Here is a 13,753-nt window from a genome sequence, read left to right on the forward strand (position 1 = left end):
GATTAGTTATAAAATATTTTCGCACCTCGTCCGAAATACAAAACAATAATAAAATGTAGATAAGTTGCAGCTCGCGAGCTGTCGTCGAAATCGATATCTCACAAACGTGAGCCGGTCGCGCCGGCTAGTATTTATTTATACGTACAATCGATTAGATACTTTGCATTGTCTCATGTCGGAATAGTGGTGAGCCGCAACAATTGCCCCATGTTCATGTAAGTGAAAGGTCGTCAGAAAATGTTGTGAAATGAGTTTATTGAAGAATCCCGATCTATATCTATTTATATCCTCTTTCATTGCAAACACATGGGCAGGTTACGGTGACTTTGCATTTTTTGAGGATCCTTGTCGTTGTGATCCTGACGTTACATGTTTGATAATTATTAGCCCTCAACACCAGCAGTTTATACACGTTTCAGTGGTGATATGTTGATGCTATGGACTGATCGCAGAAGAATAAATCAATCGTTTATCGATGTTGATGGGAGTGCTGCATTCACGTGTTTATAAATTTTGAGAGAACCATGCCATTTTGCAAACTAGAAGTGTTACTATGTTGGTTTTTAGTTGTGCACGACATTATCATAAGACAAAATGCTGTCTGTGGAAAATTACCCTTTACATTCCTAAATTTAACGATTTATATAACACGGCGGGATCACGCCGCAAAAGCGTGATGAGAAAAGCATGACGAAATACTGCTTCGCTTGAGTGATATTGTTTCTCTCTTTCAATCAGCTGTTTCATTCAAAGCATCAATTATGACGACAAAAGTCTTTGCCGCTTTTCTCTCAGAGCATTTTATATAAAAAAAAACATTTGTGAAACTTTCGTCATTTGTTTGTAACCATCTTCTCTGAGGTGATGGTGAGGAAGCAGCAGTAAGGTCGCTTGGAACGCCGAAAGCTCAGCGTTTTTCTATATATCACCTCTCGTAATCGAATGTTTTTGACAGGATCAATCATCTGTACCGTACTGTATAACGTTTATAAATCTCACTTGTGAAAATATGGATTGTTTAAATCAAAGGAACGGTTTGCTCAAAGCTGCTGCTGGTAGAAAAGTCAATTTCAATGCAGGACCATCGAAATTACCCTTGCCGGTAAGTACCATACGTGGTCGAAGTCTTTCCAGGAATGTAATGTAATCATTGGTTCGTAGGTTCTCGAGAGAGTGCAAGTCGAAATGATGAATTTTGACGGGAAAGGTCTCAGCGTGCTCGGTAAATTCGCTTAATTTCAAACGCAATGATTGTATCGCTTACCGTTTCTTTCGTTTAGAAATGAGTCACAGATCGACAGAATTTGCCGGAATACTAAACGACGCCAAAAACTCGCTGAGAACGCTACTGTGAGTACGCCCTGAGCTAAGTGAACGCGTCATCATCATGCTGCAATCTCGCTGTTCTCGTTTCAAACAGTGATATCCCCGATAACTACAAAATCATCTTCCTACAAGGCGGTGGCTGTGGGCAATTCAGCGCAGTCGCGATGAATCTAATTGCGAGGAAACCAGGCAGAACCGCTGATTACATCGTCACCGGCACTTGGTCAGCGAAAGCTGCTAAAGAGGTGAGCTTTTCCTGATTAAGTAGGTTACCAAAAATGACACCGTGCATTTCTTCTGCAGGCCGAGAAGTACGGCAAAGCCCGAATCGTTCATCCAAAATCAGATACCTACACAAGTATGCATTAAAATGTTATGTGTAATTGAGAGGGTTGTTAGAATGCTAAATGTCGGAATTTTTCAGAAATACCGCAATGCACTTTCAATGAAGACGCTTCGTACGTATACTACTGCGCAAACGAAACAGTACACGGTGTCGAGTTCGTTGATGTACCGGACACGAAGGGAGTGCCTATTGTCACAGACATGTCTTCAAACATTTTGTCTCGACCCGTCGATGTGTCCAAGGTATACTGTAAACTTATAACAACTTTTCGACTATCCATCTCAATGTTGTGCAATGTCTCGTTGCAGTTCGGCGTGATATTCGCGGGCGCGCAGAAAAACATCGGGTGCGCTGGTGTCACTGTTGTTATCATACGCGAGGACTTGTTAGGCTTAGCAGTGCCGGAATGCCCGTCAGTTTTGAATTACAAAACGCAAGCCGACGCTAACTCCCTCTTCAATACGCCATCGTGCTTCGGGTAAATAACGTCCTTCAGACCATGTTTCCATCACGCGTTTTAACTCGCTGCGATGTTATTGACATCAGGATTTACATCATGGGCCTCGTGTTGAAATGGGCTTCATCTTTTGGAGGCGTCTCTCGGTTATACAAGCAGAATTGCATCAAAAGCGATTTGTTATATTCTGCCATCAACAACTCAAATGGATTTTACAGGTAAATGAAATTTGCAAGAGTGTCATTGCGTAGCTTCCCTAATCCGATAGCAATGCGATGATGGCTTATCACGGCAAGTACTGGCGTCGTAATTAGGAATTACCAATCAACCCAACCACAATGTCTAGACGGGTTGTATTTACCTCGCTTTGCATGATATATGGACCACCTATGTACTAACATTATTTCTGATCACGAAAGTGCCAAAGCTGGATGTGTCTTCGGATCATTCTCACTCGGCGAGTTTTCCGTTGTATATTGAACATATCGCTGGGTCTCTGCGCTTAGATGAGCGGAAGTTTTGAATTCAGTGCGTACTGCTTAGCCGTACAGTACTCAATAACAGTTTCTGCAATAAATTATCTGCTGAGTCATCTTGACACCTGCTTACGAAATACGCAACTGCGTGCGTTTTATTCATGTACGAATAAGTAGTGAAGCACATGTCGTCGGCCAGAGCTGAACGGATGTAATATTTCCAGTCATAAATCCAGAAATATTTCCATTATCCGAATCCGCTCACGGCAAATCCAAATCCTTGCTCACCTGTGCCATAGACGCCGGAAGTAATACGTATTATCAACACACGGACGGTTGTTATGCAGTCGGCCACGCTTCAAAGCGCTCCATTTCCGTACGGCACTTTGTTTACCTCCATCCCGTGACGTATCGATGTTACCGGCGTCGCCGGTAGTTCAGTTCAGTTCAATGACTGACATCATTAACACCTCTGGTGCTACATCGCGCCAGACCTAAAGGCTCGTTTTCACATTGTAGCTTCATTTTAGTCCGTTACGTCAAATGTTTACGCCGACTAAATATATTAGCAAATATTTCAAACGAAAAGATTATAAGCGTATTTGTGACTCAATGCTATTGTCGGGAAGAGTAAGCTAAGACTTCTGCAGATCGTTCATTCAAAGTTTTTTTGAATGCTGAAGGCAAAGATTATTTTGACCATCACTGTAACACATTCCGCATTCGTGACGCCACGTTATTGCTGGTTTATGTAGGCTATGTCCCTAGTGCAGGGATGCGCGCGGATTTTAATTTTTACAAACCAATTTAAAAAATTTTGCCGTATTTGAATTTACTGTTATTGGACGTGGCATTTTTCGATAATTGGTAAATTTCCATGCTACTTTCAAGTTATTCCGAGTAGTTCGATGATGAACTCGGGCTGGACTTTGCTATGACATTATTACCAGGTTTGGATTCGTAGCAGGGACCATATTTAGATTCAAAGTATTGAATTCGCCCGCCTTCTGCCCTGCTGCTAAAAATGTCATTCTGTATTCACCCTTGACCAAGAGCTTGGTAATTTTGACACGGGAAGTATTTTAACGTCTGTGACTGTTAAGCTAGGCGGGGAGATTAATCATATAATGCGTTGTTATAGTATTCGTGGTTTATAGACATCAGCGGTCATTTTACACCAGACCGAGATTCTCCATGTTTGATGGGCGGTCGCATTTTGGCATTACCTCATTTTGCTGTGGTCTAGGGAAACGAGGAGCATCAATATACCTTGAACAATCAGCGTAGGGATTCTGGAGTCGATCGAGATGAAAATGCAACCCAATATTGTTGCAAGGTGCGGCGGTGGAACGTACCATTACGCTGTACTCGACACCGTCATTAATGCGAATATAAGCATAGCTAGGGTCGCGCCGCCGTTGACCGTGTAACCCGTTATACTGAAAGAACTATTGCGTTCAGCTGCCCTGTCGATGAAAACTGTCGCAGTATGATGAACGTACCTTTTCGCATCAATGGCGGAGACGCGGCCCTTGAGAAGAAGTTTCTGGAGGAAACAGACTCCGAGAATATGATGGGGCTGAAGGGCCACCGGTGCGTAACGAAGCATTTATAGATACTTTTTCCTATGACTCTAGTGTTGAGTTTTCCTGTGCGTACTAGGAGGTTGTGTTTTAGAGTACTTCCATTTCTATTTTTGGAATATACATGCATAATTTTCTTGATGACTGAGCGAAAGGGTCCCCTGTATCGCAATGACTGAATGTATTTTCGAAAATTGCACCTACTTGTGGCGTCACGGTTGCATCTACTTGTGATTAAGTAGAAATAGTCGGCGTTGCGGCTACTTCTTGAGTAGCAACTGTGACTCATTTGACCTTTGACACTTAGGGACAATCAAATTTCCCGCTGCTGTTGAAATGATCGGAAACCTTTTCCTTTTGTCAGGAGCGTCGGCGGAATCAGAGCTTCTTTATATAACTCGATAACGATCGAGGAAACGGAGCAATTAGTCGATTTCATGAAGGACTTCCAACAACGCAACTGTGCCTTGTGAATTTCATCGCGACCCAAATGTTTGTTTTAAAACGGTGGATATTTTCTCCTTTTTTCGGTCTTCTTTGTTATGCTCGTCTTAACTAGGAGATTCCCTTCGTTGTGTAATGTACTTATTCTAATCATTATATTGTTTTATGACAGTGTTATCGCTGCAATTTGCTGGTGATGTTAGAAATCAGGTAGCCTGAGAAAGATTGTCGGAGTATATATAGGCAGCCTACCTTGCGTAAGTGGTACACGCCCCGGTCTGGTTAGAGTGCAAGAAAGTTAGCGGATTCAATTTAAATTTTAAACTGTCGAGTATCGACTGATGAAGTTCGGGTCTTAAGAGAGGATACCGCAGCTTGTTACACCTTTACGACGGAACTGATGAAACGTCTGGCTGAGCGACACGCGGTGGCGATATAGTGTTGTCTAGGATTGTGCCAGGATCGCGACATAAATTGCATCGGACGCAAAACTTCAGCCTCACAGTCACAATGCAACTGATTCCTGATCCGATGCTGCGAATGCTACGAGGTAAAGCCGAACAAAAATGAGAGAATATTAATATAATGAAATATTGGATTCAGTGCTTTTACCACGATGGGGTTAGTGGTAGAGGGTAGGTAGACTGTGCCGGCTATACGTAAATTTTGTAAACTGTGATATAAAATAATGTACATAATTCTGTTGTTACTGTATAGCAGGGGTCGGCAACCTTTTGCTAGTCGCGGGCCAAATTCCGAGTGCACAACTTTTCGGCGGGCCGGAATTTTTCTTGATACTATTTTTAACGCTCACGTCGGTTGAGTACCCTACATTGCTACAATCTCAATCATACAAATCACAAAAAGGGCAAAACACATGTATTTACACTTCAACAACGCAGCATAAATGTGACACTTGGCGCAGCATGCTTTGTGAAAGAATTTCAACTTCTAATAACAAGTCAGATGAAGCAACAATCAAACCACATTCTAAATGGGCATTAGAATACGTGATCTTAGCTTGCTCTTCGTGAATTCCATTGTTTTAAACTATTTTTCACATGCGTACGTGCTATCAAAAGTCGATGCCATTTCTTTTGCATTGTTGGTCAAGCTGGGATAAAGACCCATTTCAAGAACGTACTCTTTGTCAAAGTCATGCAGCGATATGCTCGTTGTGTGAAATTTGTCTTTCAATTCAACTCCATCGCATTTCAAAAGGGCCCATTTGAAATTTTCAGGCAACGGTATTGACGCTGACATTAAACCGAGTACTGAGTAGTCAGAATTTATTTTGTACAGAACGAATGTCGGAAAAGTGGGTGGAAATTCAGTAATTAAATTTCGTATCACAGTTACAAAGGTATACTAGTGCTGGTACTAAAAGTTTACTCTCCACCAGTATAGGAAAGTGAGCATAATTTTCTTTTTACTGTTGACATTCCCAGAGTCGCAGTTTTGTTTCGAATGCGCCTCAACATCTCATGTATTCAGTTATTTCCTCCTGAAGTTGCAAATTCAATTTGTTAGATGTGACGTTAAATGTACTACGAACGCAAGATTAGATACCCATTTTCGATGACAAGATTATGAGTCGGCGATGTTCGTATTTTCAAGGAAAGTTGCTAATTCGTTTCTCAGTTCATACACTCGTGCAAGGATAGCGGCTCGACTTAATGTGCGAACATGGCAGATATACAGGGCATCGCCATATTGATTCTCTGCTTCTAGCAATATATGGGGTAGGCTAACTGTCGGTGATCAAGTTTGTGAGACATAATCAGCTTACCCCACTGTGTCCAAAACACTATTCAGGTTTGTTGTCTTGGCGTACAATGTCTTCTGGTGAATTAAACTGCAGATGACCAACCTACGGAGGCTGGTTATCTCAAATGAAACGGAAAGTTTAAGATTTTGTCATTGCGTCTGAGATGTTCCAAGCGTTTTTGAAGCAGAGGAACTGCACCTTTAATGTCGCACCCTATCAGAGTGGCAACCCCTTAAAAAGTATGGTATACCTATGGTTTCGCGATACACACGCTTTATAAGCACTGGTCTAGTCTACTCTACATACATTCTCCATCTCCTACTTTTAGTACGAGATAGGCGACTAATCAACAGCCTTCGCATCAGTTTTATGGCGTAACAATAGACCAATACGACGTAGGATACTTACATCGTAGCAATGCCGCATTTTTACCAAGCAGTGCTGCAGTGCTGCACTGCAGATTGGAACTCATTACGAAATGGCGGGCCGTATTCTTGTGGTAACTAATTATTTCGTCGCGGGCCGGACGATTTCGCTTGGCGGGCCGGATCCAGCCCGCGGGCCGTAGGTTGCCGACCCTTGCTGTATAGGCCTATATGCTAGTTCTGGAATATGGTGTCCCGGCTATGCACCGTAATTTACTATTCCTCATCGTGCCAAGCGGAGGGTTACCATACTTCGGGATCCGGACTAGAGAAATACTGATCAGGAATTTTCACGGGAAATCCGCGTGTGCTGACTAAAAAAGAGTCGTTTCCCAACTCTACTCCCGCATGACCTATTTTTATAAAAATACCCTTCTGTTGACTAAAAAGTAAAAATCAAAAAGAGCCTCTCGAATATTCACATTACAGATTTCGCGTCATTTAGGGCGTTTTTTGTTGTGCCTGTGTGGCCTGTTGCCTCACTGTCAAAGCTATAAAGGCAGACAAATTGCCAAAAGGAGGACATATAGGCATTATCGATGGGCATTTTCGATTTTCTTAAAAAGAAGGACATATCCTCCTAAAAGAGGACAATTACAGGACATATGGTAACCCTACTACCAAGCCAAGTATTATAAAAATTGGAGCACTCGCCCGTCCTCGTTTTTCTGATGTCAAATGTGGCATCAATCACAGGAATACAGGATAACATACACATAATTTACTTCTAACCGCAATGATGCAACTTTATTGTTGAGTAGGGTTACCAAATTTTAGGTATCTGAAAACAGGACACTTTTTCAAAATTTTCAGACTTACAATATACCGTAGTTAGGGTTGCATTTAAAGAAAAATCAATTTAAGACAAGCGTTTAAAACAAGGCCCTAATTTGAAACACGTTTTTTTAAGCCATGACGTCCCAATATCCAATTGTGACGTCATAGGGGTTTGACATTGACAATTGAAATATAAGGTAAATATAGCTCCTTGGACGAGATATCTGTACTATTAATGTTGAACCGACTATTTTGCGGGTTCCAACCATCCCATATCGATATACGTCGGCTATATCGGGTGGTAATTGTCCGTAGGCTCATACGACATGTTTTTTGGAAAGTATTTACACAATTATGACATAATTTTACAACTTGAAAAAAGGCCTTTATTTAAAACACTGTTTAAAACAGGGGTCACCAACACGCTACAAAATTTGAAAAGTGGCCCGCGACCCGTTTTGAGTTGGCGACCCCTGGTTTAAAACATGTTTTAAACAAAGTGTTTGCTTTAAATGCAACCCTAACCGTAATGAAATCCGGAAAAATTGGTAAATTTATTCCGAGATTGTGGTTGGTTGACTAAAAAAAAGGTCACGTTTCCGGCTAAACTCCAGAAATACCCGCTTTTTATTACATTTCCCGTTGGTTGACTGGTTGACTAAAAAAAGATCATCAACGCAGCAACTCCCGAAAGACCCGACGGACCGTTACTTCAGTACTGATTTCCTATATCTCAGTCCAATTTCTGCATACATTTAACCGAAATTTTCGAACAAGAGGACAAATTCTCAAAAAACAGGACGTTTGGGCCTCCTCTGAGGACGTGTTCAAATAAGTAAGAATAAAAGGACAAATCCTTCTGAAATAGTACGTATGGTAGCACTATCGTTGAGTATATCACATAATTCACTAACTCATCAAGATTCAATACGCATTTTTGTGGCTCTCACGCACGTCAAATGATACGAGTAATGGCGGAGTAATGTGTAGGCCCCTATTCTTTTTGTTGCCGAGAACTGTGTCTGATTTTAGACTTCTAAGAAGTCTTTTCGACTATTTCTCATCGTTTCATATCATCACAATTTGGCCATATTTTGAATTGATCAGAATATTCATCAAAACAGCGAAAGTGATCTTCAAATTTCATAATCAGGCATTGTGAATAGGGGTGCATTTAAAACAAAAATCAATTTAAAACAAATATATGTAAAACAATGCCAGTTTTAAAACACGTTTTTTACTGAATGTTTGTTGTTGTTTTAGCCATGACGTCTCGAGTCTTAAAATTGTGACGTCACACTGGAGTGCTATTGAAAATTGAAAATATACGGTGAAGATGACTCCGTTGACCAGGAGTGGGCAATTATTTTTCCCCGCGGGCCAAATGGAAGTAGAAAATACATTAGCGGGCTGAGTCAACATTTTTTACCTATATTGTGTGGCGTAATAATTGTATTTCTAAATTGAAAGCAGTGAATTACATTATTAAGACATGGCGATCAGTGGATATATTGAAATTAGGCAATGAAAAAGTGTCGATTAATTACCAAAATTAATATTTATACTCCGTCATAATTCAAAACAATGGTAAGCATGTTACATTTTAAACTTTTTTGAACCCAGAGATGTATTTTTGAGATAGCTTGTCTCAAAACGGATTATTATCAGGTAGTTTGAAGTATCGGCTTAGAGACTTTTACATGGATAGTGATGTCTATGTGACTTATAATCAGAGGTGGTCAAAGTAGTCAAGAAAGCTACTCAAGTAGAAGTAGAAGTAGCGACGAAAAAAACTACTCAAGTACGAGTAGAAGTACTTATTCCATGAGCAACCTAAAACTACTTGAAGTTGAAGTAGAATTTACTGACTTTAAAAGTACTCAAGTAAGTAAGTAGTTGTGAAAACGATCGTGATTCGCTCACATGGTAAAAAGGTGCAAATTGAGCTATGCGAAAAGGTGTCGAGCTTGATTTATATTGATGCATGCCAGCAGGTCTCCAATTTTCGATAAGCATTCGTCCACATCATGGGATGAAAATGATAGTATTGATATGGAAATGCGATACTAATCCTCTGTTTACTCAAAAAGCACGTTTTAGAAAATATCATGGTATTGCGCACTCACCCATATTATAAGGCCTGCAGTTTAGTCGAAGAGCAATACGGAGATGTTGTGTTGGATACGGTGCAAACACTTTGTGCGATTAGTAAACGTTAAAATGCTATATTGTGTAGCTTTATTTATGGAAATTGAAGATATTACCACACTTGTTTTTCTACTTCAACATGTACGTTATCCAGACAAAAGAACTGATATAAATTAGAAATCAAAATATATGGTACTGGAAAATGAAAGTGAAATATAAATCTAAAAATGGAACATGTATTTAATGTCTTTAGTCCAGAAAGTTTCGAAGGTTGGTATGCTAAAACAGCTCTAAAACAAAAACAAAAAAAGTCCACTTTTCGAGATTAGGACACGCCATGGACAGCTTGATCACAATATGATAAGTAAATGCTAGATTGCGAAACATTAGTTTCAAACGTTATGGTAAGCCATATATACTGTGATGAAATACTTGATATGGCGAAGGACGACAATGCGGTGTGAACGGAACCACGCCAATCCGCTACTAAATTATATTCACCAATACTTTCGTGAAATCATACTAGTTACTCCCGCTTCTCTGCGCGCGAAGCGCGACGAAAATTCTGGGAACAACTCAACTTTTATGAAAATTAAATGTCGATACTCCGTGAAAACAGCCCCGAAATTTCTCAGGCTATCTTCCTGATTGGAGGATTAAACTACTTCTACTTGACAAACTGAAAATAGCGAAAAGTAAGTAAGTAGATCACAAAATATTATGAAGTAGAAGTAGAAGTAATGAAATTCAGTTCTACTTGAGTAAGTACCAGAAGTAGAAGAAAACTACTTGAGTACTTCGAAAAAGTAGAAGTACTTCGTTACTGACCACCTCTGCTTATAATTGCGAAGGAGTCACTGCGCTCTTAATATGATATGGTCTGAAATCAAAGTTGAAAGTGTGAAAAACATTTTCGCAACAGTCATATATTCCTCAAAAAGCAACTGTACTCGAAGTGCAGCTAGAAGATTTTCACGGAAGTTACCATTGTGCACTCTACCTATCTCTACCTATCGCTTCTTAAACCCTTGGAAAATTTCTCGCATGCATTTCTGCACTGTTCTACTTTCGGCGCTTTCGAATAAAATAAAATTCAGTATGGGATCGGATGCGTTTGGCTAGGCTTCCGGCAACCAGACTTGGACAACTAGAAAATTTTCAGCTTTTCCAAATTAGATTAGAATTAGATTACTGGCATTTCATTCTAATTCAGTGAAATTAGACAACTAGAATTATCTAGTTGTCCAAGTCTGCCCACAACAGCTATATCCATCAATATCGCGATACTATACCTGTTTTTGCAAACACCCATGTACGTTGCTCTTTTTGATTATTTTGTGACTTGACAATAAGGGGCAAGGTTGGAATTTTGTATCGCCGTCAAGGGGTGCGTCTCCAAAAATTTATGAACTACTGGTCTTAATGCATGTGCATTGTACATTGTACAATAACAATTCATTTAGCAACTCTGCGTTTGTAAGGCATCAAAGTAACACAGTCGCTGATTGTCATGTGAGTGCACGATAGCTGAAGTACGAATGAAACAGAGGTGATAAATGAAGTTACAATTTAAATCGGGTGTGCTAGCTCACACCTTGACTGCGCAAGATCAACTTTCCAAACCCCACTGTCATCTGACGGTCAGTCTGCGCAATGTATATGTGGCTGTGAAATTTCCCGTTTAAAAACGTCATCACTTTCGCTCTATCCGTATTTTAGCTCGATCACTAATGATCGCTGAACGGCCTATTTGGAGCCGGACGCTATTGTAATAATGATAATAACCGTTGGTATCGTATCACCATGGAAAACTGAATGGGATAGAACGGTAACTGCGTGGCCTGTCAATCATTTCCGGTCGGGTGATAGTGACCTCACGAGTTGAGCAAATTCGCGTCAGTCACAAAACCTTGGCATTGAGAAAGTTTCTGTTTTCTGTTAGTGATCTTTTGTGGCATTTGACCTTATAGTAGGTGTTTTGCAGATATGTATTGGTGATTCATTACAACTATCGAATATTGGAAATGCCTGGTTTTAATACTAGTCGGAAAAATAGTAATTCAATACTGTCATGGGATCTGTCTTATTATTATTATAAATATTTTAATGTATACTCATTTATACAGTATATCTATTGAAATTATGGCCTCGAAAGTCAGTGATGTTGTTGAGGAATGGTACGATATTCCTCCGGAAATTGTCCATGAACTGCTCTTCAACGACTTTGACGAAAGCAAGGACACCATATATGTTCCAAATATCATACAGCAACCAGTTGATCTTGCACCGCTGCTGCGCTCATTGGATTTCAAAGACCCGCCAGTACTCTCTGAAAAAGGTATTGAACTAGCTACGGGTTGGATTATCAGTATGAACTCCAACGGAAATCCTGATGATCTTGTGATGAGTTACAGTAAGGTTTGCGGTGATCCAATATCATTCACAAAATCAAAGGACAGGCTTCTCTCTGCCAAATTTTTACTTGAGCTCATGGAAAGAATTATTGATAATGGAATAAAGGCACCGCAGCCTGAGTCATTAGTGTCTGCCAGTATTTCTGGAAGGGAGAGTGATATTTTGGAATACATGGCTGGTTTTACTTTGAGAAAGGCGATTCGAAAATTCAATGACCAGTTAGACCGATCTTTGCTTGAATATATTACAAATAACACTGGTAAGCCCTTTGGCAAGTTGATCCCCCTAATGGAGCGGAAGGCCAGGGCACTTATTTATCCAAGCGCTGAGCTGCTCTTTCTTCTTAGGAGAGTCTACAGGGAGTTTACAAGGGAATGCAGCAAATCCCCAAAGTTAATGAACTTTTCAATTTTACAGGACAGAGTTATCAAAAGTTCGTACGTATTCAACTTCACAAGCAGCATCAACAGAGCGACATGTTCTGATGTCCATTCCAAACTAGTTATAGATTATATCATTAGCTTATTTCTCAGAGTGTTGGGTCACTCCTTCACGAAGAAGCTAGTTAGTAAACTTCGAAAACGAAGAGAGTCGAATAAAGAAAGCCAGGGTACTCGTGGTGATTTAAAGGGAAAACCAATATTGAGTAAAGAATGATGAATTGTTTTGTTTGCAATTTCATAGTTATACATTAGCATGTATCTCGCCTTTTAATTACTTCCCATCTAGTTTCTATGAATATGACCTAAGATAAGCACCAGTGCCATGGATGCTTTCTAATACGCTATGCATTATTTTTCAGGTTACACGTTCTGCCTGCACCGCTGACTCCCTCTCTCTCCGGTGCTAACATTTAACATCGCAGGTCATTAAGAAACGTTATTACAAGTATGACGGTTCAATGACGATGAGTATATCAGCTAACCCTCTACCATACGAAACGGAGGGCACAATATTACTACATTCCGGCTATGTAGCCATAAGGCATTGTTAACTGCTATTATATCTCACTTCATGCAATCCTTTCAAGAAATAAACACATTTCAACAGTTATTTGTGGTATTGTGTATTGACCATTTGCTAGATGTTAGCCTGTTATGCAAAACTATCCGGGGCACAACTGGAAGTGACTGCTTGGTGCATGAAGACACCGTGGAGACCAAAGTGTAAACCCGGTTAAAATGAAAGATCTCCGGGTCGCCGTGACCCTTTCATAGCTAGCAAATGGGTTTGATGTCAGTGACAGTTTAAAGATATTCATCATCCATCGTTGCATGGTCCGTGGTCTTGCGGCTTGTCAATATTGCCCGTTTCCAACTGCATCTGAAAAATAAATATATACGGCAGCACATGGTGTGGTTGTAAATCAGTGAACTGGACAAGGGTTAGGATCGGAGCAAGCCATACGCAGGGCGGAACATAGGTCGTGGCTCGTGGGGATTACAGTTTTACTACTGGGCGCTGGCTCTTTCCTTGGCGGGAAAGAAAATGATGCAGACTTTTTAGGCAAATTGAGGCAAGGTGTCGCTCCCAACTTCAGCCGACGTTTTTCAGAAGCACCTGCCGCTATAATATCTTCTGGTCGGAA

General features: G+C 40.4%; 1 protein-coding gene and 1 long non-coding RNA gene across 2 annotated transcripts; both read left to right on the top strand.

Moving 5' to 3' along the window:
• The first annotated feature begins 912 nt into the window (after positions 1–912).
• On the top strand, positions 913–4,806 carry LOC145434359 (phosphoserine aminotransferase-like). Its single transcript, XM_080311724.1, has 10 exons — positions 913–1,102; positions 1,162–1,222; positions 1,281–1,350; positions 1,421–1,571; positions 1,630–1,684; positions 1,751–1,914; positions 1,981–2,150; positions 2,219–2,347; positions 4,067–4,198; positions 4,553–4,806. The coding sequence occupies exons 1-10, from the start codon at positions 1,010–1,012 to the stop codon at positions 4,659–4,661; spliced, it is 1,134 nt and encodes a 377-aa protein (XP_080167850.1). The 5' UTR covers positions 913–1,009; the 3' UTR covers positions 4,662–4,806.
• A 6,750-nt stretch (positions 4,807–11,556) lies between these two features.
• Positions 11,557–13,212, top strand: LOC145434360 (uncharacterized). The gene is made up of 2 exons (XR_013913355.1): positions 11,557–12,088; positions 12,968–13,212. It is a non-coding gene; the product is annotated as an uncharacterized LOC145434360 (long non-coding RNA).
• Positions 13,213–13,753: the final 541 nt, after the last annotated feature.

Source organism: Botryllus schlosseri, chromosome 2 (genome assembly GCF_051294905.1).
Source record: "Botryllus schlosseri isolate E-star chromosome 2, Bs_hap1, whole genome shotgun sequence".
Taxonomy (NCBI): Eukaryota; Metazoa; Chordata; class Ascidiacea; order Stolidobranchia; family Styelidae; genus Botryllus; species Botryllus schlosseri.

What these genes read in the sequence shown, in the direction of transcription:
- LOC145434359 (XM_080311724.1), top strand. Translation starts at nt 1,010, where the DNA reads ATGGATTGTTTAAATCAAAGGAACGGTTTGCTCAAAGCTGCTGCTGGT. An exon ending in CAGCGAAAGCTGCTAAAGAG is followed by an intron (nt 1,572 to 1,629) that starts GTGAGCTTTTCC and finishes TTTCTTCTGCAG; the next exon opens with GCCGAGAAGTACGGCAAAGC. An exon ending in ATGGGGCTGAAGGGCCACCG is followed by an intron (nt 4,199 to 4,552) that starts GTGCGTAACGAA and finishes TCCTTTTGTCAG; the next exon opens with GAGCGTCGGCGGAATCAGAG.